Genomic DNA, 27,971 nt, shown 5'->3' on the forward strand with positions numbered 1-27,971 from the left:
TGGCCCAGGGTGTGATCCTGGAGACCCAGGATCGAGTCCCACATCGGGCTCCCTGTATGGAGCCTGCCTCTCTCTCTCTCTCTCTCTCTGCGTCTTTCATGATTAAATGAATAAAATCTTAAAAAATAAAATAACATAAAATAAAAGAAAATCCTGTCATGAAATACAACACCTTTTTAACCTAGCATTACCCCAAATTTTAAAAATCAGAACCCTTCTTTCACGTAACAGCTAAGGAAGAGTCTTTGGGAAATCCTACCCCAAGGCATATTGGTCAAAATCAGGTTGATCAACAAAACAATTTGATTTAAGTGACAGCTTGATATTCTCCAGTCATTCTTCCACATCCTGGTTTAAGCAACATTGGGTTAAAGGAATTCTTACTGTTGTAGTGAGTTTTCTGGTGTCCTCGGTTTTGAGTTTTGGGCACAGAAAATACTTTTCAAGATCTAGGTTTTTAAAATTTTATTTATTTATTCATGAGAGACACACAGAGAGAGGTAGAGACATAGGCAGAGGGAGAAGCAGGCTCCCAGCAAGTAGCCTGATGTGGCACTCAATCCCAGGACCCAGGATCCCATGTCCCAAAAGTCATGCTAATAGAAATAAGAAAGATTTTAAGAGTCTCCTTCCAGGTCTTAGTACAGTTAACACAATTAATATTTGTTGTATTTAATGAATGAGTGACATAATGACCTAACCTTAAGTCTTTTCACATCAAGAATATTAAATACACTGAAACACTGAGTTGCCAATTAAATGTATGCTGTCAAAATCTGACAGTTATTCTTCTAACTGCTAGCATTACCTATAATACTTTTGAATATTTCCTATCCTGACATGTTCTTCATTGAGTTCTATTTGTGTAAGACCAATCATGGTGACAATCACCAGATTCTCCTAATATCTATTTTTCATACATTTCTCAGTATATTTAAACACTGGATATTCAGGGGATCCTAGGTGGCTCAGTCTCGTAAGCCATTTGACTCTTGGTTTTGGCTCAGGTCATGATCTCAGGCTCCTGAGATGGAGCCCTATGTCAGACTTGTGGCTCAGTGGGGAGCCTGGTTCTCTCCTCCCTCTGCCCCTCCCCCTGCTCATGCTCACTTTCTCTCTCTCTCTCTCTCTCAAATAAATAAAATTTTTAAAAAAAGATATTATTTATTTATTCATGAGAGACACACGGAGAGAGAGAGAGAGGCAGAGACACAGGCAGAGGGAGAAGCAAGCAGGGAGCCTGACATGTGACTTGATCCTGGGTCTCTAGGATCAGGCCCTGGGCTGAAGGCAGTGCTAGTTGAGCCATCGGGGCTGCCCCAATAAATTTTTTTAATTTAAAAAATAGGGGCACCAGAGTGGCTCATTTGGTTAAGCATCTGCCTTCAGCTCAGGTCATGATCTGGGTCTTGAGATGGAGCCCCACTCAATAGGTAGACTAGTTCTCCCTCTAACTCTCCCCCTGCTTGTGTGTTTTCTCTCTGTGTGTCAAATAAATAAAATCTTTAAAAAATAACAAAAATAAATTAAAGAAAACCACTAAATATTCAGTTGACTTTTATTTTTTTTTTAATTTTTATTTATTTATGATAGTCACAGAGAGAGAGAGAGAGAGGCAGAGACACAGGCAGAGGGAGAAGCAGGCTCCATGCACCGGGAGCCCGACGTGGGATTCGATCCCGGGTCTCCAGGATCGCGCCCGGGGCCAAAGGCAGGCGCCAAACCGCTACACCACCCAGGGATCCCCTCAGTTGACTTTTAGAAACATAGTCCCAAGCACAATATGAACAATCCAGTTAATAACTAAGACCATTTATTCAAGCTGCAATTCAGTTCTAAAGAATAATGAATCTTAAACCTATACAGCCCATTTCCTATGAATATTCAGAAGTAAGAGCAAGAACAACAGGACTTATATGTTTGTTTGTTTGTTTGATCCACCTTGCCAATATACAGCAGAACCTATGGTCTAAAGAGGTAGAGTGCCATTTGTCCTGCCAAGAATTCCCGTTTGTGATGGTGGATAGATAGATAGATAGATAGATAGATAGATAGACAGATAGATATGACACAAATGGCACACTTTCTTCTTTCTTGATCTATTTCTGTTCCTTTTACTAATGCTTACTTTCTATTTCCAGTAAGTTGCTAGGAGGTGGAATTGAAAGCATGGCAATCACAGAAGCTTTTGGAGGTAGGTAGAACCTTAATATTTTGTTAAATGAAAAAACTTATGTACACACATACATATATAATTAAACAGACAACCAATAGTACATTGTATCTACTTTGAAATTTATGTTGAAATCTTAATTATAATAGAGGGCCGTTCCGGGCTGGAATTAAAATACATTCTAACATTAACGGAGAAGTCTTGTTGGCATTTGTCATCTTTTTGTCTCTGACTTCCATAGAAGAGAATATACTTTTTTTTTTCTCTCGTTACTTCAAAAGGTAATTGGATAACGAGACCAATCTTATTTCTAGGATATGCATGCTCCATGCTCATGTCTACATAGAGAGTAGATTTTTTCTTCTCAGATTATATATCTTCTATTTTTCTTCAAAATAATTCATGCTAAACTATTTTATATGCTGTGCCTTACAATTCCAGTATCTGCAATCCTTGGAGAACTAAGTCTGTTTTTATGTTGTTGATGTTCTTGTCAACATAGAGAAATAAATCTGGTTTTTATTATTTCTGTTGACTATCAGTCTTAGTGGCTTACTCTCTTGTGTATTTTTTTTATATTTGTGAGCTTACTGCCTGATTTTTGATCTATGGGATTTCACTGGACCTAAAATGATGAGTGGGGAAGCAGAGAGAATTTGCTTTTATTGGGAGGTAGTGCATACCACCAGTCTGAGACTCCTTCAGCTTTCCCTTGAGGATCTCAGTGCAGTGGAAGAACCCTAGGCCCTCCTTCCTTGTAGTAGGGTCTTAAGTTTTCATTTATATGACTAAAATGAAAAAATTCAGTATTTTTTTCCCTTTATAGGGAAAACCCACTTCTTTCCTACTGTATATTTTTTCCTGGAAGTCTCTTACATAAACACTTCACTTCTGACACTTCTGGTCACCAAATATATGGATTATTTTCCCCCGCAACAAGCAATTATCCAAGAATTCAAGTCATTTCTGACACTGTCTACCCAGAGATAGCATCAGATTCCACAGCTTAGGGGCACCTGAGTGTCTCAGTGGTTGAGCATCTGCCTTTGGCTCAGGTCATGATCCCGGGTTCCTGGGATCGAGTCCCATGTTGGGCTTCCCGCAGGAAGCCTGCTCCTCCCTCTGCCTATCTCTCTGTGTCTCTCATGAATAAATAAATAAAATCTTTAAAACAAACAAACCTTTAAAAACTTATTTTTACTACTGGTATTCATATTGCAGGATCTTTCCGTGACACAGTGGTACTTTATATGTAAGATTTGACAAAGAAAATACTCTAAGACTGTTTTTCATTCTTTATGAAAATAGCTAAAAATTAACTATGTAGTTTTTGTTTTTTTCTATATTTCACAGAATTTCGTACTGGAAAAACCCAGCTGTCTCATACCCTCTGTGGTAAGGATATAAAACAACCACAATAATGATAATAATCATAGCTTTTGCTTACTAATTTATTTTGTGCCTGGAACTTTATATAATCTCATGTAATCTGAAATTTGCAAGGAAATTAAAGCTCAGAGAAGCTAAGTAAACTGCCCATGGTTACACAAATACTAGAACTGGTTTTTGAACGTGTGATGCTTGAGGTAATGTTATATGTGCTGCACTCTGAACACCACCTGAATGGTAACAGGGAGGAATTGAATGGGTATATGAGGATAGTGTTGGTAGTGGGGAGAGGCCCTCATTGTCTCCACTTTACCCATTCCATCTTTTCTATATCCTATTGAGAAGAATGTTACAAAATTAGTTGAGACCTAGAATCTCCAACTTTCCATGGAGTGAAGTTGGCCTTAAAAAAGACCTAAGAATAAATTTTTCTAAAACAAAATAAACAAAAATACCTCCTTTTGTACAAAGATGTTACTCTGTATTTCTTTGACCTAAACAGATGGTTTAGGCTCCAGTCTTGGCTCTACCATTAATAACTGTGTAACCTCAGGCAAGTTACTTCACCTTTCTAATTTTTCCCATCAGTAAAATAGGAATAATGATAGTGCCAAATTTAAGGTTGTTTTGAAAAATAAAGGAAATAATACGTGAACCTAATATAAAGAAATTCCTTAGTGTCAACTACTAATACCTATAAAGAAAATGCATTTTAAAATTTGATATGCATTAATTGGATGGTTACTTAAATGAGTTATATAGCATAAATTATGTTTGTGATTGTTTCTTATAGGAAGAAAGTAATACTTAAAATCTATTCTTTAGGAGAATTTTCATGAATATCTCCCATTGTGAGAGATATTGACATTCTTTGTTGAACTACCATGTTGATGGAATATTTAACAGTTTTACCACTGGTTAGTAATAACATGCTGTTTAGAAACTAAAGGGTCATGATTTTTTGTCAGATTGATGAAACAGTTAGCAACCAACATAAATCCTATGTTAATTTATATTTTTACTTGTACAAAGTTTATTCAATTCTATTAATATTATTTCTTTTTTTAAATTGCTTCCTAGTGACAGCTCAACTTCCAGGAGCAGGTGGCTATTCAGGAGGAAAGATTATCTTCATTGATACAGAAAATACTTTGTAACCTTTTTATTTAAACAAGTTGCTAGCATAATAGTGTGATGTAATAATGTTACTATAAAACAAAGTTTGAAATATATCATTCCTATAATCATCTCCTAAACCAGCAAAACTGAGAAAAGCCACAGGGAAAGCAGTTGTTGGTAGGGTTTTCAAATCACCTTTTATTTAAAAAGTTTCACTTTTCTAGATGGGTTTGGTGTAAAATTCACAAAATGGATACATGAGACGAACTTATATTTTATTGGTTTTAAACCTCTTCTCCAATTAAAAAGAAGATTGTTAAAAAAAAAAAAAAAAAAAAAAGAAGATTGTTGACTCACTGAAAGTCATGGTTCAACATATAGGGAAAGGAAAGAAGAGAACAAAAGCACAGAAGAGAAAAAAGTGGAACCTGTTTGGGTCACAGAAAGAATTGTAGTTTAATTGAAATGTAAGATATTTCAGAATTAAGACTGGAAAAGTGATTTGGGTCTTAGATATGAAGGGCTTTAAAACAAGATGATGGGTGTAAATTGATACTTTTGCAATATTCTAGGCAAGTAATGAGAGCTTGATCTAGGTTGGAAGCAGGAAGAATAAAAAGAAAAGGACAAGGGGTGCCTGGCTAGTCAATCAGTGGAGCATGCGATTCTTGACCTCACGGTTGTAGGTTCGAGCCTCATGTTGGGTATAAAGATTATTTAAAAATAAGAATCTTGGGCAGCCTGGGTGGCTCAGCGGTTTAGCGCTGCCTTCAGCCTGCGGCTTGATCCTGGAATCCCGGGATCGTCCCACATCCGGCTCCCTGCATGGAGCGTGCTTCTCCCTCTGCCTGTGTCCCCCCTCTCTGTGTTTCTCATGAATAAATAAGTAAATAAAATATTTTTTAAAAATAAGAATCTTAGAAAGAAAAAAGGGACAAGAAATATTAGGGAGGAAAATTAATAGGACTTGATGACTGTATTTGGTAGACAAAGGAGAGGTTTGAGAAACTACTAGATACTGGAAGAATAGATACTGGAAGAATCTATTTTTGTCTAGATACTGGAAGAATAATGACACTGAAGACAGAATTGGGAAAATCATGTTTCAGACAAAAGGTGTATTTCATTTTGGTGTGTTAAATATGAGGAACAGGAGGACATCCACATGGCAGTTGGAAATGTTGGACTCGGTCTGAGAAGGGGCAGGGCCAGAGATATAGATGGAATAAACAAAAAGGGCAAGAGAACTTAGAAGAGAGGAGAACTGAGAACATAACTTCCGAATGTGCCTAAGTTTAGGAAGAGGGACTAAAAAAGAGGATGTCATAGAGACAGAGGAAGTAGGAGGAAATCTGGTTGTAGAAGCTGAACAAAAGGAAAGTTTCAAGAAGAAAAGGGCAGTCAGCACTGTTCCATGAAGAGAGAGAGAGAGAGATAAGGCACAAACTGGGAAAGATCACTGAGGTTTGAAATTAGGAATCCAAGAGAGCATTTGCAGTAAAGGAAGATGGCGGAAGCTTATTGCAAATAAATTACAAAGAATGGAGACAGTGTGTTATTAGCCAACAAATGGAAGAAGAAATACAGTAATTTGAAGTATCAGGTTCAGAGGAAATTGTTTTTAACAATAGAAAAGACTTGCACAAGTTTGTTAGGCTGTTCACAATGAAGCCCTAGCCTAGCTCTCCAAGCTCATTACTCACTATTACCACTATTATATATATATATATATATATATATATATATATATATATATATATATATATATAAAAGGATCCAGTCTGTTCTAGTCTATCATTGTCTCTAAAACATGAATACATTGTACATCAGCAATTAGTTAGATTTAACTATAAAGGTATTCATTATATTTGTTCTTTATGGTTTCTTGAATCCTTAATTTTCTTTCCTTTAGCTTTGTTTTATCAAAATACCTACTCAAGTCATTCTTATAGAAAAGTAATCTAGGTGGTAAGCTTTGAGCCCTAGCATGTCTGAAAATGCCTTTATTTTGCTCTCACTCTTAAATGTGAATCTGGCCATAGAGAAATTTGTATGGTGTATTTCTATCCTCCCTGAATATTTGAACTGTCTATCCCTACCTCAGAGTCTTTCAGAATCATACAAATCCATTAAAGGTCCTCCTTTGAAGGCCTGCTTTTTCTAATCTTCTCTAATTACCCAAGATTAAGAACCTTGTCTTTCTTATTTTCCTATAGAATATACTATCTAAAATACTCTCTTAGAAGGAAACACAAACCCAGAACCAAGTGCAGAAGACTTGATTTGGAAATAATGGGCATGAGAAGACCTGAAGGAGACTCCAAACTTGGGGAAGAGGGTGGAATGCCATGTAGCATTTCAGTAATGCAGCTAGAGTTCAGCTAGTTTCAGAAATAATTGATTAAGAATGGTTCTTGAAGAGGGAGGAATGGTTCTTGCAGATGAGCAGCCACTGTTTGGACAATTTGGATTTTATCAAGAATGGTAGAGAGGAACAGTTAGGAACCAAGTCATATGCAAGAAGGAGTAGGGAGGACAGCTGAGGGGGAACAAGGACATTCAAGAACGCCAATGGAATGTTCTCATTCCTTTAGTATTTTTGTTTTTAAGATTTTATTATTTAGAGAGAGAATGAGACCATGAGCAGAGGGAGCGGGAGAAAGAATCTCAAGCAGTCTCCTCACTGAACACAGAGCCCATGGCTCACAATTCTGAGATCATGACCTGAGCCAAAACCAAAAGTTGGCTACTTAACTAACTGCACCACCCAGGTGCCCATCCTTTAGCTTCTCTTACATGTACACTGCTTTGTCTTAATATTTTCCTTTTTATGTGTTTATATTTTGCCTTCTTATGTTTTACATTTACCTATAATATGGATTGTTTTACCACTCCTTATATTTTCCACAATGCATTGGTAATTGCTTAACAATTACCAATTAATTGGTTAACAATTAAAATGGTAATCAATTCCATATGGTAATTGGTTAACAAATTTTTATAGATTGATTTGAACTTCCCTTCAGCATAAGCCCAACTTTTACACTTTTCAATCACATAGTAACCAGGTTCTGTAAAAAGTGATGTAGTGAAAAGCATTTTTACTGTGTTTTCTAGTTCCTTGCCCTCTTTGACCTGTCCACCAAAAACATCTACTGGGTACACTCAGTAGCAATGGAAGATTTTAATGATTGTCACTGAAGCTCTGAAGAAAAAACACAACGTTGTGCATTAGGATATAGATGGCTGGGAAAGCACAAAGACAATCCAATTCTACATATATGGAACTAGTTGTAAACGTCACAAGTAAAATTGTAAATTGTCCTCATTTTATAGTTATGGTATGATCAGTACTATACAAACACTGTAAACAAAGTGAAATGAGAACACAGACGTGGATTTTATTTTAGCTCATTTTACTTCAGAGAATACTGTAGACATATTTGGGATCACCAAAGACCTTAAAAAATGTTGGTTATTCCTTTATAAATTAGATAGATATAAATGATTATTAGCATCTTCCTTTTTAGAATACCTTTGCAGGTGCACTGAATTTGCCTCCCTAGGAATTTACTAATTTCAGAAAGCTAACACACAAGTCCTTTAGAAGAAGGTAGATTTTAAACCCTAAACAAACCCAAAACCATAGATTGGTAATTTCCTTCTGATCCTTGAAATTATGTTTTTTTAAAAAAGATTTTATTTTTGGGTGGCTCATTGGTTGAGCATCTGCCTTCAGCTCAAGGCATGATCCTGGAATCCTGGGATCAAGTCCTGCATCAGGCTTGCACAGGGAGCCTGCTTCTCCCTCTGCCTATGTCTCTGCCTCTCTCTCTCTGTGTGTGCCTCTCATGAATAAATAAATAAAATCTTTTTTAAAAATATATTTTATTTTTAAGTAATCTCTACACACAATGCGGGCCTTGAACTCATAACACTAACATCTAGAGTTGCATGCTTGAATGACTGAGCCAGGCACCCCATTATCCTTGAAATTTCTTTTTGATCCTTTGCTTCATATAGTCAAATTTATCATTTGTTGGCAACTGGTGGTTAACAGTATATGAAATTATTTCATATTGAACAAGTGAGGAGTTTGAAGAGAGTGAATTAATTCACTTTGAAGTGACTTGAATTATAATTCAGTGATATTATCTTCCTAGAATAGATCTATTTTTATAGAACTGAGATCAAATGAGAGTCACAAATCTTAGTTTCTACTTTTTCCTCTTGTAACTGATTTGCTACATAATCCTGAGTCATTTGCTTAACCTGTTTGTGAGTGTCTTCATCTGTAAAATGTAATATAGGCCATAATAAATAGCTTCCAAAGTTATGGTAAGGATTCAAGTATTTGATATTAAATTCATCACTGCCTCATCATTTCTATCACTGTTATCACTAAGTTATTTATTAATTGGGCACTTAGGAAAAAGAAAATCTGATATAGATTTTAAGTGATTATTGGCATCCTCCAGAGTACCTTTGCAGGTACGACGTTTGCCTCTCTGTTAGTTTACTTACTTAAAGTATTATTTTTTGTAGTTGTTCTAAAGTTTTTTTGGAATTGATTTATTGGATCCTTAATCTTGGCATACTCCAGCCGTCCGGATCGCCTTCGAGACATTGCTGACCGCTTCAATGTAGACCATGATGCAGTACTGGACAATGTACTTTATGCACGTGCTTATACAAGTAAGAGTCCCATGTAATTGGATGCTTGGGCTGTTTTCAGGTTGGCAGCACTGATTTACTATTTGAGTGATACTTATAACATTTTGACACTGTTCTCTTCTCTTTTCATTTTACTTTCCTCCAAATTTATTTAGTGAGTCCACAGATTTTTTCATCTGGCAAGCCCTGAGATAGTAAAATGCCCTCAAATGATTTCTTTTTCTTCTCTTTGAAATGGAGAGTAACATTCTTTTTGGATAATGTAGCATTTGGCATGCATGCTAAAGTAGAATGTAGAAATCATATTTAATAAATCCATGAATAATTAAGAAAATCCTTTCAGGACTCTCTTTTACCTGACTCCAAGAACATAAATGAACCTAGTCTCTGCCTCTTCTAGCTTTTATAAAATTTTCTCACTGCATTTCCCACCAGGTGAACATCAGATGGAGCTACTTGATTATGTAGCAGCAAAGTTCCATGAAGAAGCTGGCATCTTCAAGCTATTGGTACAAGCTTTTAAATACTGCTGCCTCAAAGAGCTATTTAGTGTATTGTTTTTCTTCTATTGATTCCAATCCAAATTTACATCTTTCCATTTTCAAATGCTTATTTATTTTTACTTTAATCCTGTGCAGATCATTGATTCAATAATGGCACTTTTTCGAGTGGATTTCAGCGGTCGCGGGGAGTTGGCTGAACGGCAACAAAAATTGGCCCAGATGTTGTCACGACTCCAAAAAATCTCAGAAGGTAGATTTTTAAAATAAGTGGCGCTATCAGAATAGCATCTGTGACTGTTGAGTAGGCTTTGCAGAGAAGCTTAGAATAATGTTGGGAGGCAATACATATTTAAAAAATAAAATTACCTTGATGGGAATGCAACTGTTTTTTTTTTAAACCGAAATACTGATTCTAATACAATAAGTACCTAAATAGTAATAACAGTAGTAACTTTAAATAAATTAACTTATGTTATGAATGAGAAAATAGGAATGTAATATTGTTTATAAAATAACTTCATAGTACAGTGTTCATAAACTTTGAAATCTAAGCAATGAACTTTTTATATTGCTATTCTCTTAGTTTCTTAATTTTATTTCTTGATGCAGAATATAATGTGGCTGTGTTTGTGACCAATCAAATGACTGCTGATCCAGGAGCAACTATGACGTAAGCCTCAATAGTCTGCTTTTGTATTTCACAAAGGTTAACACCAAAAGGGTTAGAGTGGAGAGTAGAAAATAATTCCAAAATGATCAAGTCCCGATGTGGGCACAAATATATCACAAATCACTCTATTACACAGTGCATATTACTTCATAATTACAAATATTGCTTGTTATCTAGTGTCTATTTTTCTCTAGTTCTTTATAGAATAAAGCAATTCTTTAACCATTTTCAGAGATACTTTGGGCTCCTCTTTTGTCTAGGACTAAAAGGATATTGGAGGACAATGAGAAAAAGATAAAAATTTATATTTCATATACATGAATGGCTTCTATTGTACTGATAAGTCGTCAGCCTAAAAAACAAAAAAAACGGAGGCTGTCTGCAGGATTTACAAGAGATACGTTTATAAGAGGTCCTATGAGAGATGTCTCCTGTTAGAAGAAACAGAATTTCAGTTCACACTTAGGCATGTTCAGAATCTGTTGAGGTGTTTGTGCACATTATATACTTATTGATGGCTCTGCTTGACAGATGGCAGTGAACAGAAAGGCAAGGAGAGCTAAATAAAGTAGGATGATGAAAACAGAAAATTCAAAGAAAGATTAGTTGCCACCATCAAACATTTTGAGCATGATGTATCTGAATAAGCAATCAAAATTACCCTGAATTCGTGATGTCAATCTTTCCAATAAGTTTTTATCTAGAAAATTGTTTAACCACAGAAAAGTTGCAAGACTAGTACAAGTGAAGACACATACATCATTCAACATTTGCCACATTTTTTTCTCTCTCATGTTTTGTGTATGTATGTGTATAAGCTCTCTTTCTCCATACATACACACATATACTCAAATATATATTATATTTTGGTGAACCATTTGAGAGGTCTTCCACCTGAATCGTTGAGAATTATTTACAGACATTATGACACTTCCCCTCTTATAATGCAGCATATTTCTTGAAAGAACAAGAACATTCTCCTACATAACCACAATACAACTATCAGAGTCAGGAAATTTAACATTGGCACATTAGTATTATCTAACATAAATTTATATTCCAGGGCCTCCAATTGTCTCAATAATGTCCATTATAGGGGCTCCTGGGTGGCTCAGTCAGTTAACCACCTGCCTTCGGCTCAGCACATGATCCCAGGGGCCTGGGATCCAGCCCCACATTGGGCTCCCTGCTCAGCAGGAAATCTGCTTCTACCTCTCCCTGCCCCCTGCTTCCGCTTTCTCTCACTCTCTCTCTCAAATAAATAAGTAAAATCTTTTTTTTTTTAACAACCATTATAGTTGTTGCGGTTTTTAAATTTTATTTTTGGTTCAGGACTAATTGAGGATCATGCACTGCTTGGAGTTAGTTGTCTTGTCTCTTTACTCTCCTTTAATCAGAATGGCTCTTTAGCATTTGTGTTAGGCTTTTATGACTCTGACAGTTTTGAAGAGCACAGGCCAACTGTTTTTCAGAATGTCCCTCAATTTGTAGGGTATTTTTCCTCATTATTTAAAATATTAAACACTTTGGGCAGGAAAATTACATAAGCAATATTATGGCCTTCTCCATAGATCATCAGGAGGCATATGATGGCAGTTTGTCCCATTATTAGTGATGTGAACTTTGATCATGTAATTAAGATGGTGTTCGCAAGATTTCTCCATTATAAAAGACCTTTTCGCCTTTATAATGAGTAAGTAACTTGTGGTGTGTGTTAGAGCAATCTGAGACGTGTAAATATCGTGTTCTGCAATAAGCTCTCACCAGTTGGTTTAGTATCCATTGAAGATTCTTTCTTAAATCAATTATTACTCTGATGATTACAATATAGCTTTATTTAAAATGAAGGCAGTACATAATAACTTAGTAGCAGATAAATGGGTCATTGACATATGTGTTTGAAGATATTTGATATTTGCAAATTGTACTGAAACAAATGTTTCTCTCTTTAGGCATTTTCTTTGTTTTTTAATTATTTTTTAAAGATTTTATTTTATTATTATTTTTAAAGATTTTATTTATTTATTCATGAGAGACACAGAAAGAGAGAGAGAGGCAGAGACACAGGCAGAGGGAGAAGCAGGCTCCATTCAGGGAGCCTGATGTGGGATTCGATCAGGGGTCTCCAGGATCACACCCTGGGCTGAAGGCAGCGCTAAACCGCTGAGGCACCCAGGCTGCCCAAGATTTTATTTTTAAGTAATCTCCACAGCCAGTGTGGGGCTCAAACCCCAATCCTGAGATCAAGAGTTGCATGCTCAACTGACTGAGCCAGTGAGGTGTCCCTATCTTTTTATTTCTTAAAAGATTTTATTTTTAAGTAACCTCTACCTAGTGTGGGGCACAAACACACAACCCTGGGACTGAGAGTTACATAATCCACCAACCAAACCAGCCAGGTGTCCCTCTTCAGGCATTTTCTAAACTAACCCTAAGAGTATTGCTGCATCTTCTGCAATTTGTATCTCTTACTTTTCAATACACTTTTATGAGTATTTTCTACTTAATCACAGGAAATTCCAATGTGAAAACATTAACTACATGCATGGTATTAAGCAAGATAAAAAGATTGAGGAGGGGGGAATCAATCATTTTCATTCAACAAATACTTATTGAAAATCTATTATGTATCAAAATTCTGGGAATTCACTAGTGCACAAAAAAGACTATGTGCCTTGTCTCCATAAAGAAGAAAATAAATGATGTCCATCTAACTCAGAATTGTTAAAACTTGGTAGGTCATGCGTTGTCTGTAGCCCTTGAGTGGTTAAGGCAATCTTCTCCATTTTATAGGGTGTCTTTCATACACAGGACATGAAGTACTTCACAAAGAGAATAATTTTAAACTGAAGAGAAATGGAAGATTTTCAGGGCTCACTTTAAAAAGAGAAAATGACTCATTGGCTCAGAGGGAGGAAGTGGGTTGCATTCAAATAAAACAGTACAAGTTAAAGAGCAATGTTCTTTCTTCAGGTGTGGGGAGGGAACACTGCAGAGGCCAGAATTGTCTATCTGGGGTTAAAAGGCAAAGGAAATCTGTTGAAATTAGGTCAGACAGGGGTTCTTTTTCTTGTATTTGTAGAACGTTTCAAAAAGAGTAAAACCATTTTGAATTGACTCCAATAAGACAATGAAAGGAGAAATAGAGAAATGACAGAAAGAAGCAATTGTAGGACCTAGGGAGGGGAGATTTATAGTGAAGTGAATTGAGACCCAGAGAAGGTAGTAAAGACTAGTATTTTTGCTGGGTGACTGCTTTGTAACCTCATCTCCTCCATGGAGCCAACTTGTGAGGAATCAGGGTTCACTATAATTAGTATATTCTAGGGCAGCCTGGGTGGCTCAGCGGTTTAGCGCCGCCTTCAGCCCAGGGCGTGATCCTGGAGACCCGGGATCGAGTCTCTCATTGGGTTCCCTGCATAGAACCTGCTTCTCCCTCTGCCTGTGTCTCTGCCTCTCTGTCTCTCTCATGAATAAATAAATAAAATCTTTACAAAAAAAAAGTCTTAAAAATAATTAGCATATTCTAAAGTATATTAAATTTTAACAATTTTAAATTAATTGTATGTCTTTATATAAAACACATAGATTGCCACAACTAAATGAAAAAGAAATAAAAAACAGTACAGTTTTAAACTAGAGGATCTCAAATGCTATCAGAAAACCTCCCAGAAAGAAAATCTTTGTTTCTCAGTGTTGAAACAAAGTTGAAAAACTCTCAGTTGAAAAACTGCACGCTGAGCTTGCCTAGGACCTGTCAGAGAAATATCACCATAATTGGTATGAGTCCCCAAGTATGCTGACAATAATTGAGGCTTATATTCCATGCATTATACTTGATGGCACATCGTATTAAAAAGGAACAAAATTATACAGGCGAGGAGCTGCTGTATGATACAGCAAAGCATTAGCTCCTAGATGAGATTTACAGATACAGATTTTAGAACTAGAATGATCCAGGTGATGAAGGCCTGGAGATAAAAAGTGAAAGTATCAGCCTGCAAAGCTCCACACCAGGGCAGATAATATGAGCAACAAATAAGACCATGATGTTGCCACTTACTTCGTTTGTGTATTTGTTTTGCTAAAACAAAAAGTCATCTTAGAACATTTGCAGTCTTGTAAAAGTGCAGTTTATTCTCTAAGGGTGGCACCGACCGATCCAACATTATTTGTATGAGTTAAGAGGCAGTATGGTTAAAGAAAAAACATTAAGCCAAGTTCACTAGCATAGTGACCTTGAGCAAGTCATTTAAACTATTTGAACTGCAGGGGCACCTGGCTAGCTCAGTCAGAAGAGCATGTAGATCTTGATCTTGAGGTTGTGAGTTCAAGGCCTACTTAAATAAAATTAAAACTTTAAAAATAAATAAATAAAAATAAACTATATGAACTTCATTAAGAGATTAAGAGGACTTATATTTATTGATTGCTTACCATGTGCCAGGTGCTTTTATGCATTATCATACATAAAACGATAGCTTCCTTGAGCCTCCCTGTTCTTTGTATGAAGTCAGTCTCAGATTGTTTTCTGTGCCCCCCTCCCAAACCCTAGAATTCCATCTTCAAACTTTTGAAAAAAAAGTGTAGATTTTTATGCGTATTTTATGAGAAAATGGCAGGAGGGGGAGATTACTTAACAAAACTTCTTAAACATACCCCTATTATTATTATTATTTTTCCTTTAAGTAGACTCCGTGCTCAGTGTGGAGCCCAGTGCAGGGCTTGAATTCTCAGGGCTTGACCTCATGACCCTGAGATCAAGAACTATACTGAGATCAAGATTCAGACACTTAACTGACTGAGCCACCCAAGTGCCCCTAAAAATAAAATCTTAAAAATCTTCTCTTTCCCCCCAAATTTTTCTCCCTCTGCCTGTGTCTCTGCCTCTCTCTCCCTGTGTCTCTCATGAATAAATAAATAAAATCTTAAAAAAAAAAAAAAAAACACAAAAGCTTCCCCTTTAGCAGGTCCAAAGTACCAGGAGTTCCAGCTGTCCCTTAGGGACAGTACCAACTTGCCCTTGTGCAGTCCCCTGAAGGTCCCCACTCCTACCAGTATTTGAGGTAGATACTATTATTATTCCTAATTTGTAAAGGAGGAAACAGAGGCCCAGAGTATCTACTTGCTCAAGCATCCAGTTTAAAAACGGGAGCCAAGATTTGAACCCAGGTATCTTTGATTTCAAAGTTGATGCTCTTTTAGCCTCTCTGTGCTACCCTCCCTATCCCACTCCTAGGAAAATATCAGCTGCCCTCCTGTCACCATAATCTTGTACTTCATGACTAGAGCTCCCTGATTTGACATTGGGAGGTCAGGCTGTTCTGGGTCTTACCCTCAACGATGTCATACGCTCTGTCCTGTTCAACCAGCGGAGGGTAAATGACACAATCTCTCTTGGCCTCTCTTTATTCCTAATATCCACCCCCTCTTCCTCCTTCTCATCATACTCTCCCATCCCCTGAGAAAAGGAGGAAAGAAGAAAAGAAAATATGAAAGAAGGGGAAATAAGAATAGGCTGAAGGAGGAATGTGGGTGGTTTTCTGAAGCTGTTTTTACTAGGTCAGAAATAGAAGTAAATTAAAGCCCTCTAAAAGGATGCTGAATGCTGCATCTTCGTGTACTTTACCCCGAGCCTTGGTTATAACAACTAAAATACTCGGGAAGTTCAAAGAAACTTTAAGAAAGTCATGGTCTACATGTCACTGAAAGAGTGGCTATTTTAGCTGAATCATTTAATTAAATAATTAAATAATCATAGCTACCATTTATTGAGTATCTCTTATGTGCCGAGATCAGGGTAAGGGTAGAGCTAATGTACATAAATGACCTGGCACAGTTTCTGGCATGTAGGTACTCAATGAGTTATATTAAATATATCTTGAATCCTTATGGCAGCCTTAAAAGGTAAGATCTTTTTGTTCCCATGTTACAGTTAAAGAAACTGAATTTCATAAAGGTGAGGAACTAGTCCAAAGTAGCATTGATAATGTGTGGTTGAGTCAGGATTAGGAAAGCAGATAATTGTAGCCACTGGGCTAATGCCTTACCTAAACTATTTCATTTTATTCTTACAAATACTCTACCAGTTAGGTACCTAATTACCCAGCATTTAAAATGAAGAAACAACACTTATTATGCTTAAACAATTTTCCTGAGGTCACGTGGTTGGCTGGTAAGCCAAAACTTGAACCCAGGTCTAACTTCAATGTTCGCTTATACACCACACAGTACATCAGGGCCATATAAGCCTGGGAAAAGGTTGACAAGCTGTCATTTGAGAAACTTTGCAGGGTATATACATTACCCTGGTGAATTTACCAGAGTTCAAGGCCCTCAGCCTTATAGGTAGAGATTTTATTTGGTCACCAACTGAGAACCAATTCATTTCTTGGAGCAGATTCACATTAATCAAGCTCAAGAGACTCAATGAAAGATTAGAGGGGCAGTTTACTGACAATGAAAAATGTAACTACATTTGAGGTTCTTGACCAGTGAGTGCATTCTCTCCCTGTAGGCGGATCTCTATAGGAATTCAAATTTTATTTAAAAAAAAAAAACAAATTTTATTTTTATTTTTTTAAAGATTGTATTTATTTATTCATGAGAGACACAGAGAGAATGGCAGAGAGGCAGAGACACAGGCAGAGGGAGAAGCAGGCTCCACGCAGGGAACCCGACGTGGTACTTGATCTCCAGGATCACATTCTGGGCTGAAGGCAGCGCTAAACCACCGGGCTGCTCATCCGGGCTGCCCAGAATTCAAATTTTTTTTTTTTTTTCAGAATTCAAATTTTAATCCAAAGTTATTCACTAAATATGGAATCATAGCAAAAGGAAATAATTGGATAAGAGTTAAGAAGAGCATCTGCCACATACTAAGGACTCAGTAAATCTTAGCTGTTATTATTATTATTACTAATACCCATCTGTGCCAGAGGAGAGAGAAACCATGAATTACCTAAACTTACATGCGAAGTTTGTGTATATACATATGTGCATTTTTCTGGGGGAGAGTCTGTATCTTTTATTAAATTATCAAAGTGTTGGGCACCTGGGTGGCTCAGCGGTTGAGCATCTGCCTTCAGCTCAGGTCATGATCCCAGAATCCGGGATCGAGTCCCACATCAGGCTCCCAGCATGGAGCCTGCTTCTCCCTCTGCCTGTATTTCTGCCTCTCTCTGTGTCTCTCATGAATAAATAAATAAAATCTTTAAAAAAATTATCAAAGTGTTAGCGACCTATAAGAAAGGTTAAGAGCCATAAATTCTACATAAAATTCTACACAGAATCCTCAACACTTTGATGGAGTAAGTAAAATTTGAATTGACTTGATATTCTTCCAGAGCTAAGGTTGTTATAGCATGTAGCAATCTATTTTGATTAACTATAACCTCATTATGAGTTACTTTTGAGGACATTTTTCTTCCTATAATATCTTTCCTATATTTTTTAATACTTTTGAACATCCATACTTATTTCCCCATTTATTTTATTCAAAATCATTTCCCTTTGGAGATGACATTTTTTTTGAGATAACATTCTTAATATTCAGGCTCTTCACCCAGAGTAATCAGTAGCAAGCAGTAGTACCTATTCTCTTTTTGCATAAGGAATCACATTTAAAAATAATAATAATAAGGTACCACATTGGTAACAGCAAGCAATAATTTGCTAAGGAAATAATCATGGCTGTACATCTAAAAGCTCTACCTTTCTGCTCTTTAGATTATCAGTAATGGGGTGGGGGTAGGATTACTTCATTAGAGAGAAAGTTTATCTCCTTTTCCATTTGCCTTTCTGTCAGAACATCCTTCAAAAGCTCCTTGAATTATAGCTTCTTTGAAATGTGTATCCAAATCTGTATCCAAAAGAATATAGACCAGGGAGACCCAAATTATCCTCTCTTCTATTCATTTAACAATATTTATACAGTGCCTTTTATATTATAGGTGCTTTTCTAGGTGCTAGCGTTACAAAGATAAATAAGGATTTAGAGTATAGTAGGGGAATGAGACCTATAAATTAAAAATTAAAATGTAGGGGCACCTGACTGGTTCAGTTGGTGAAGCATGTGACACTTGATATCAGGGTTGTGAGTTTAAGCCCCACATTGGATGTGGAGTCTACTTAATGAAAAAAAAATTACAGTGTAGAATGCTTTAAAAGAGGAATATACTGTAATATGAGAACACAGACAAGAAGGCTCTACTCTGTTTCAGAAGATCAGGCAAGGCTTGCAAGAAGGAATGACATTACATGTGTGAGTAGGAGCTAAGTGAACAAACACAGTGGGGAAAGGGGCTTTTGTTGAAGGAATTGTGTGTGCAGAGGCACTGAAGTATAAGAAGGCTTGTTGGAATAAGGAAATAGCAAAGTTTGAGAGGGAAGAAGGATGACTACAACCATAGCTAAGTATGGATGGAAAGCTGAGGAAGCAGATGGAAAGAAGAGGACGTTAAGGGATCTTCCTCTTAAAAACACTCATTTCTTTTTTACAAAGAAGCAAGCTTTGTCATCCACGATGAGAGGACGAGAATGGAAAGGGTGCTTACGGAGACTAACCACGCTCAAATAGGAGAATTACTAAGCAGTACCAAGAGACCATCTGTGAGAACTAGGAACATAGCTGTTGAAACTTCTCTCCACCCATTTAGCTGACTATGTTTGTCTCCTCTTGGTAGAAATTTCTAACTGGTCTACTTTCTGTGGAAGCATCAATCTTTCTACAGTCCAATATTCTCCTTGATATTTTTATAATTTCTGTATCTTATGTTTTTGAGCACCCACTGTGTAGCTGGTTGCTACAAAGTTGTTGTTGTTGTTGTTGTTTTTAAGATTTTATTTATTTATTCATGAGACACACAGGGAGTGAGGCAGAGGGAAAAGCAGGATCCATGCAGGGTGCCCACTGTGGGACTCAATCCCCGGACTGCAGGATCATGCCCTGAGCTGAAGGCAGGTGCTCAACCCCTGAGCTACCCAGGCATCCCACTGCAAGGTCAAATACAGTATTGTCTGCCTTTAAGGAGCTTAGTGACAGGTGATAGAAGAGAGATTGAGAGTAAATATAATAGGTGAATAATAATAATAGCACTAAAGGCACAATATGAAAAGTGCATTAGTCTTTTAAGACCTTTAAGAAGCACTGATAATGTAGGATGACCTGGAAAATTTAGAGCCATTCCATTAAGAAGAGTGGCATTGATCTGTAAGCATTATATAGACAACTCAACTCTAGATAGTTCATCCAACTGAGATCACATTAGCTTTACTACCCCTCAGCTGCCTGCAGAAAGCAACCTAGCCTAAAAACTTCTGAAGTTTTTATTTATATTCCACTTAGTTAACATATTGTGTAATACTAGTTTCTGGTATATAATTTAGTGATTCAGCACATCCATACATCACCCTGTGCTCATCACAAGTGGTCTCCTTAATCCCAATCACCTATTTAAGCCATTCCCTACCTCTCCACTCTGGTAACCATTAGTTTGTTCTCTATAGTTAAGAGTCTATTTCTTGATTTGCCTCTCTTTTCCCCCCTATGATCAATTGTTCTGTTTATTAAATTCCACATATGAGTGAAATCATATGGTATTTGTCTTTCTCTGACTGACTTATCTTGCTTAGCATAATACTTTCTAGCTCCATCCATGTTATTGCAAATGGCACTATTAGGTATCTACCCAAAGGATACAAAAATACTAATTTGAAGGGATTCATGCACCCTGATGTTTATAGCAGCATTATGAACAATAGCCAAATTATAGAAAGAGCACAAATGTCCATTGACTGATAAATGGATAAAGATGTGATATATAGCCTTCTGACTTAACTGCTGTCAGGGACAACTGCCTGGCTGCTACTTTCTTGATAGTGATTTACTCCAAAACTAACTTTCTGTGTTTGTTCCAACATTGGACTTACTGAATCTTAACCAATCCTCTCCAGCCCCAACCAAGGATCTTCTAGTCCTAACTCCTGAGCCATTTAACCAAGCAGCAGTTTATAAGCAGACTCTTGATGTTATGAGCAGACTCCTTTACCAGAGAGCTTCTTATCCCTACTGCCCTACAGTCTATTTAACCTCATGCCAATCAGCTACATCCTTACTGTATCATGCCTCGTGCTTAGAGTAACCAGGATTCTGAACACCTTCATGGAACAAGCATAATTTCAGTTGATTTGTAACCATATTCTCCCAGAGCTGAAGTTATTAGGCTATGTCACAGTTTATTTTCATCAAGTATAATCTGTTAGTTTATATTCAGTTCCCTTTATTGATGATTTCAAAGCCTAGGTTTTCTTCTACTGGGATGATTATGCGGATTTTTCCCCTCTATTATGTTGATCTGGTGTATTACACTGATGATTTTCCTGTGCTGAACCACTCTTGCATTTCTGAAATAAATCTTACTTGGTCATGGTGTATAATCCTTTTAATATGCTTCTGGATTTGGTTTGCTAGTATTTCTTTTTTTTTTTTAATTTATTTATTTATGATAGTCACAGAGAGAGAGAGAGAGAGAGAGAGAGAGAGAGAGAGGCAGAGACACAGGCAGAGGGAGAAGCAGGCTCCATGCACCGGGAGCCCGACGTGGGATTCGATCCCGGGTCTCCAGGATCGCGCCCTGGGCCAAAGGCAGGCGTGAAACCGCTGTGCCACCCAGGGATCCCCTGGTTTGCTAGTATTTCATTGAGGATTTTTACATCTAGGCTTTTTTTTTTTTTTTTTAATTCATGAGAGACACAGAGAGAGAGGGGCAGAGACATAGGTAGAGGGAGAAGCAGGCCCCATACAGGGAGCCTGATGTGGAACTCAATCCCAGGACTTAAGGATCATGCCCTGAGCCAAAGGCAGGCATTCAACTGCTAAGCCACTCAGGCATCCCTACATTTAAGCTTTTTAAAAGGGTTCACTATTAGGATTATTCAGAACCTTCACTTCTTGCCAAGTGAATGTTAGTTCCCTAGTGTGTATATCTCCTAAGATGAGTGTCAATAATATTTGTAACTACCTTGCAATCATAATATATTTTTTGAATTCAGACATAGTAAAAACTTATCTTTTCGGTATCCTCTTTTGGAGGAATAAACTTTGAGCATCAGTGATAAAGACAAGGATATTTCCAAGATTATTCTCACTGCAAATTCGTAACAAATATGATGTTGAAGGCTTCCAACACACAGTTAATGAACAAGAAGGAGGTTCTCAATCTGCTGTCATTTATACCATGACCTCATAGGGATAATTGGATATTTCTTATTCATTAGACTAGAATAGTGCTTGGCACATGGCAGGCCATTAAAAAACATTTTTGATGAATGAATGAATAAATAAGTTTACTCTTTGTATTTTAAGAAAAATTGCTTACCTCCAAGAGTTATCCTAAGACAGTGAATAACATCTTATTTGTGTTTTTTCCTTTTAAAAAAATCAATCAAAACATGAACTGTACCTCATTGGACTCTTGGAAGCCTGAACTGGACAGCAGCTTCAAACCATACCCTACTCCATAGTTAACAAACGAGCCTCTGCTTGCTTAGAACACGTCCCATGCTGTCCTCCACAGAATAGTTGCCTTTTAATTGCAACTTTTACTATATATAGTCCATATGATAAAACTTGAAAAAAAAGTGTTTTATTAATTCAGTTTTCAGGCAGACCCAAAAAAACCCATTGGGGGACACATTCTGGCTCATGCTTCAACAACAAGAATAAGCTTGAGAAAAGGAAGAGGAGAACTGAGAATTGCCAAGATTTATGACAGGTAAATATTTTCTCATTTTTAATCAAATTCTTGGGCATATGGCACTAAATAGAATTGCCTCTCCTGAGAGCCTGTAATTATACCACTGGCAGATCCTATAGGGATGTATTCTTCTCCTTTCTTCTGCCAAGTTTGAGTTTTTTTGGGGGAAGGGGGTTAGGTTTCAGTTTAAACATCACTTCAATAGGGAACCTGTCCATAACCTTTCAGTCTAGGCTGTACTCTATGATTTACATTCTTTCATGGTACTTTACTTATTTAATTAAGAATTATAAACAATAGGAACGCCTGGGGGGCTCAGTGGTTTAGCTCCTGCCTTCAGCCCAGGGTGTGATCCTGGAGACCCAGGATCGAGTCACATCGGGCTTCCTATGTGCTTGCTTCTCCCTCTGCCTATGTCTCTGCCTCTCTCTCTGTGTGTCTCTCATGAAGAAATAAATAAAATCTTTACAAAAATTATAAACAATAAATTTTTACAGAGAGACCTATTACACAAAAGCTGTTCTAGGTTCTGGGGGTAGAACAGTAACTAAAGCAAAAAGACAAGTCCCTGCCCTCACAGAGCTTATATTTCACTGGTAATGATTTATATCATGCATGTCATCCATGCTAGACAGCAAATACCCTAAGGACAGGGACACTATTCTCTTGCTCACTGCTATATTCCCAATACCTGAGATGTAATAGATACAAAATATTTGTGACTTACTGACCAGCCAACCTTGAACAACAAGGCAGAGATATATAATAACTACTCAAGGGAGGAAAAAATCAACCAAAAAGAAATCACATGAGCTTCTAATCTGGTTTTTACTATGAATCACAGTACTTATTATGGGCTGTCACTGAATAAGTAGTAAATAATCAGTTCTCTCGTTTATCTGATCATTATTTAAACCATTTTGCTTTTCATGACCTGTCTCTATAGACTATAATATACAAATGCTGTGTTTTATGGAGTTTCAGCAATCCCTAGAAATCTGCTATGAATGTTCTTTGTTGAATTAAATGGGTAGTAGGGATTGCTCCATTTTTTTACTAAAATTTCTTAGTCTGTATCTTAGATTGCTGTGTTTAGAACTTTCCTAGGAGCACCTGGGTGGCTCAGTTGGTTAAGTGTCCAACTATTGGCTTCTGCTCAGGTCATGATCTCCAGGTGGGGAGATCAGACCCCAGAGTCAGACTCCCCGCTTAGCAGGGATTCTGCTTCCCCTCTCTCTCCTGCTCTGCTCCTCCCTCCCATTCATGCTCTCTCTCTCTCTCTCTCAGAAATAAATAAATTAATTAATTAATTAAAAAACTTTCCTAAACACTTTCCACTCTGAATTGCATCAGCTGATCACACGTACATCTCCCTCACAAATGTCCCCAGCACATAACATGATACTTGGCACATAGTAAGAACTCCATAACTATTTGTTGAATTAACAAATGAACTCCATCTACGTGTTCAATCATTTGCATATTTTATCAAATCCTCCATATTTGCAGGACCAAGTAACTCCTGCAGTTCTTACAGTCTTGAGGCCATATTGGTTCTGTAGACTCAATAAAGGATAATTAAAGTTATTATAGAGGTTAGAAATGTCAAATTTCCATAAATTTGAATAAAAACAGCAAAACTAGATCAGAGCTAAAAATGTCAAAATGTAGTTTGCTGTGCAGCATGTCCTCCCTTCTTTCTGGTCCCTAAAGATTTCCTGCAAAAAATTCTTGACTTTAGAGAAAACTTTTTAGTTGAGAAGATGATGATGCTAATAATGATAGCTAATACTTATTGAGTGGCTGCTATGTACTAAACCTTGCACCAAGTGCTTCATATATATGTTTCATTGTTTATAACAACAACCCTAAGAGATGGAGGTCATTATCCCTATTTTCACCATGAGCAAACCAAGGGCTCAAGCAGTTAGGTAGCCATTGCCCCTCTAGTAGTCTATTTTAAGCACAGATACCAGAGTGATCCCTTGTAAAATTATGTCAGATCATATCTGTCCTCTTCTTAAAACTCTCCAATGGCTCCCCATCTTAACTCAGAATAATAGCTCAAATCTCTAGGGTGGTTTAGCATGCATTGCCCCTGCTCTCCTCTTCTCACAGCACTGCAACCTCAGCGGGCACTTTGATGTTCTATAAACATGCCAGGCACAATTCTACCTTAGGGGCTTTGTACTTGCTTAGAATCATCTTTCCCTACATAGCCCTCATTCTGGCTGTCAATCTTACCTCCTCCAATCTTTGATCAAATGTTACCCTCTCCACAATACCTATCTAGATCTCCCTATTTAAAATTGCAACTCCTCCCAGTTTCCACACTTGTACTGTCCCTCACCCAGCTCTATTTCTCTTTCCCCATAACACTTGCTGTCTTCTAACATATTACATAACATATTTTTTATGTTCATTATTTATTATCTGTTTCTTCCTTTCTCCAAATATAAGTTCCATAAGGGCAAGGATCTTTGTCTATTTTTTTCACTTCCAAATTTGTGTTTGTTTTTTTTTTTTTAATTTTTTTTTTATTTATTTAATTATGATAGTCACACAGAGAGAGAGAGAGGCAGAGACATAGGCAGAGGGAGAAGCAGGCTCCATGCACCGGGAGCCTGATGTGGGATTCGATCCTGGGTCTCCAGGATCGCGCCCTGGGCCAAAGGCAGGCGCCAAACCGCTGCGCCACCCAGGGATCCCCAAATTTGTTTTTTTTTTTAAACAAATTTTTTTTTTAAGATTTTATTTATTTATTCAGAGACACAGAGAGAGAGAGAGGGGCAGAGGCACAGGCAGAGGGAGAAGCAGACTGCATGCAGGGAGCCCAACGTACGTGGGACTCGATCCAGGGTCCCCAGGATCACACCCCGGGCTGAAGGCAGATACTCAACCACTGAGCCACCCAGGCGTCCCGATTAGTGATTTACAAATTTTTATTTCTTGTTTAGCCTTTTACTTGAGTTTTAGATATGTTTCCAACTGCTTGCAGAACTCCTCTACAAGAGTATCACACAGGTACTTCAAACACAATATACCTAAACCTAACTTCTTACTCTCTTTCTTATCTATAAAACAAGTATCTCTATTCCTGTGTTTTTGCTTATACTACTCCCTCTGCCTGAGATGTCCCCATTTCTGCCTCAAAAGCCACTTCAAATATGATCTCTGAGGCCTCTCCTAATCAACCTCACTGGTACAATGTCTCCTTTCTTTAGAGTCTTGTAACACGTATATTGCCTTTATAAAATTTAACTTACTTTACATATTGGACACACGTCATAGTTCACCTGTTAGACTTCTTGAGACTAGAGGTTCTGTCTCACCTTTGTGAAATCTGTAGGTCTAGTACATATACTAACGTATGATTTTCAGAAGTTGAAAACATAACTTTCCTGCAAATAAATGTAAAATAAATGTGTCAAAGACTTGATTCAGCTCCTTAAGGAACGAAGAAACTGATTCAAAGGATAATTTGACAAACAGATTTATGTAGTCAAAGGAATGCTGAAATAAATTTGTTAATAGATGAAAATCTGATTAATATCTTACAAGGCGGGCAGCTCCGGTGGCTCCATGGTTTAGCGCCACCTTCAGCCCAGGGCGTGATCCTGGAGACCCGGGATCAAGTCCCACATCAAATTCCCTGAATGGAGCCTGCTTCTCCCTCTGCCTGCATCTCTGACTCTCTCTCTGTGTCTCTCATGAATAAATAAATTCTTTAAAAAAATATATCTTACAAGGCAATAGATTTTAACATTTGAAGTTGTATTTTCTATTGGAGGGAAATCAATTGCTTCTCTACACAATGAAATTCATTTCCAGGGGCATCTGGGGGGCTCAGTCCGTTAAGCATCTGCCTTCAGTTCGGGTCATGAGCCCAGGGTCCTGGGGTTGAGCCCCACATCAGCTTTCTGCTAAGTGAGAAGACCACTTCTCCCTCTCCCTCTCCCTGCCACACCCCCTAGTTGTGCAAATAAATGAATAAAATCTTTAAAAAAAAGAAATTCATTTCCAGTGCTATAGACTGGAATCATCTGCATCACCCTCAGACAAGAATCATCTGCATTGCTATCAGTTTTCCACAAATTAACCTTGGCTCCTATGGTGTTGTAGAATAAAGTAAAAGGTAAAATCTAAAAGATCATATAATCACGTACAAATATAAAGTGTCAAAGATTTTATTGAAGTCATCAATTAATGCAGGAACTAATAAGATTTTATAACCAGATCAAAGAAAAAAATCAAATTAACACACATATGGAGCCAAATAAGGAATGCTAACATGAATTAGAAATTGATCAAAAACAGGGCAATATCCATAAGACAAGAATGAATTGCATTCCTCCTCATACAATTTACATTTCTACAGGCAAGAATGATTTGTATTACTCATTATTACCTATAACTTCCAGAGTAGTCAAGTAGCTCAAAGATAATGAAAGGCAGAGTTCTCACAGAATTGAGGAACCTGGAAGGATGTGCTGGGCAACCTATTTTTCCACTGAAGGTATTTGGCAATCTTTTAGTTTACTTCAAAGCCTATCACAAAAAAAAAAAAATTAAAAAAAAAATCCTATCACAATCTTGCCTTGCATTGGTCTAGTTAATAGAAACATGCATACCCTCTGTGATCCAGGCCCCTGTAGGTCTGCCACAAAGTGCTGAGGATATACTGAAAGTATACCCAGTTACTCCTTCTGCGTATTTCCAAGTTTCGGGTAATTTTTCTTGACATTCAGAACCTTACAAATGGAAGTTGTTCAATAAGCATTTGTGAGGGTTGACAATACTTGTAGGTAAATTCTGTAGTCCACATTTAGCTACAGCAACTCTGAAATGTCTCTGGAGACTCAGACTGATAGGAGTGTGATGCCTGTGACATGACTATGGTATTTATAGAAATAGAGCTTTTTATAAACTTCTGTTCCCTTGTATTCTGTTAGCCCTGAGATGCCTGAAAATGAAGCCACCTTCGCAATAACTGCTGGAGGAATTGGGGATGCCAAGGAGTAGGTGGTGAATTGATGCAAATTGCTTCTTAGTGCTTATTAGGAGCTGAAGAAATGGAAAAGCAGTCTCAAATTTCAGGCCTTGAAGTAAGAGTTTGTTTTTTTCACATATTATTAGAGGAAAGTCAGCAAAAGAAATTTAAATCTTATGTTTATCCTAAAACTCACTGATGTACAATAACTATACATTGTATATCAGCTTAGGAATACATATATATGTATGAAACCCATTGTTTCAATGGTATGAAACCATTGTATGTCAGTTCAGGTATATATATATATATATATATATATATATATATATATATATATATATCCTATTGAAAACTAGTTGGGAAGGGGTACCTGTTCCTCTCAGTTTAGCTGTCCAAAGTGGGCCACTAAACAGATGGAAATATCTAAGAGCTCAGAAATGCTCCATTCTCCTACCATTTCCCATTGAATGCTTACAGAGGTGGACACATATCCAAAGGAGGGAGCTATTTAAGGAAGGAATGTTTACAGGACACACAAAAAAGCTTTTTTTTAATTTGCAGCATCAAACAATACATTCACTTCTATAGCAACAGAAAAGAAATATTAAACTAAATTTTAAACCATTTGACTTTTTGACAAGTTGAAATTACTTTTAAAAAATTATTTCTTTTTTTTTTAGTTATTTCTGATACA

At 37.1% G+C, this 27,971-nt stretch overlaps 1 protein-coding gene across 1 annotated transcript in view; it reads left to right on the plus strand.

Annotated features, from left to right (window-relative positions):
- DMC1 (DNA meiotic recombinase 1) overlaps positions 1-27,471 on the plus strand; it is a 36,608-nt gene extending 9,137 nt beyond the window's left edge. The window contains exons 6-14 of the mRNA XM_041757129.1: positions 2,142-2,194; positions 3,527-3,568; positions 4,643-4,715; positions 9,285-9,376; positions 9,791-9,864; positions 9,994-10,108; positions 10,468-10,528; positions 22,186-22,302; positions 27,237-27,471. Coding sequence (XP_041613063.1) covers positions 2,142-2,194; positions 3,527-3,568; positions 4,643-4,715; positions 9,285-9,376; positions 9,791-9,864; positions 9,994-10,108; positions 10,468-10,528; positions 22,186-22,302; positions 27,237-27,306 — 697 coding nt within the window. The 3' untranslated portion in view covers positions 27,307-27,471. The remainder of the gene's footprint in view (positions 1-2,141; positions 2,195-3,526; positions 3,569-4,642; positions 4,716-9,284; positions 9,377-9,790; positions 9,865-9,993; positions 10,109-10,467; positions 10,529-22,185; positions 22,303-27,236) is intronic.
- Positions 27,472-27,971: the final 500 nt, after the last annotated feature.

The sequence above is a fragment of the Vulpes lagopus genome, chromosome 5 (genome assembly GCF_018345385.1).
Source record: "Vulpes lagopus strain Blue_001 chromosome 5, ASM1834538v1, whole genome shotgun sequence".
NCBI lineage: Eukaryota > Metazoa > Chordata > Mammalia > Carnivora > Canidae > Vulpes > Vulpes lagopus.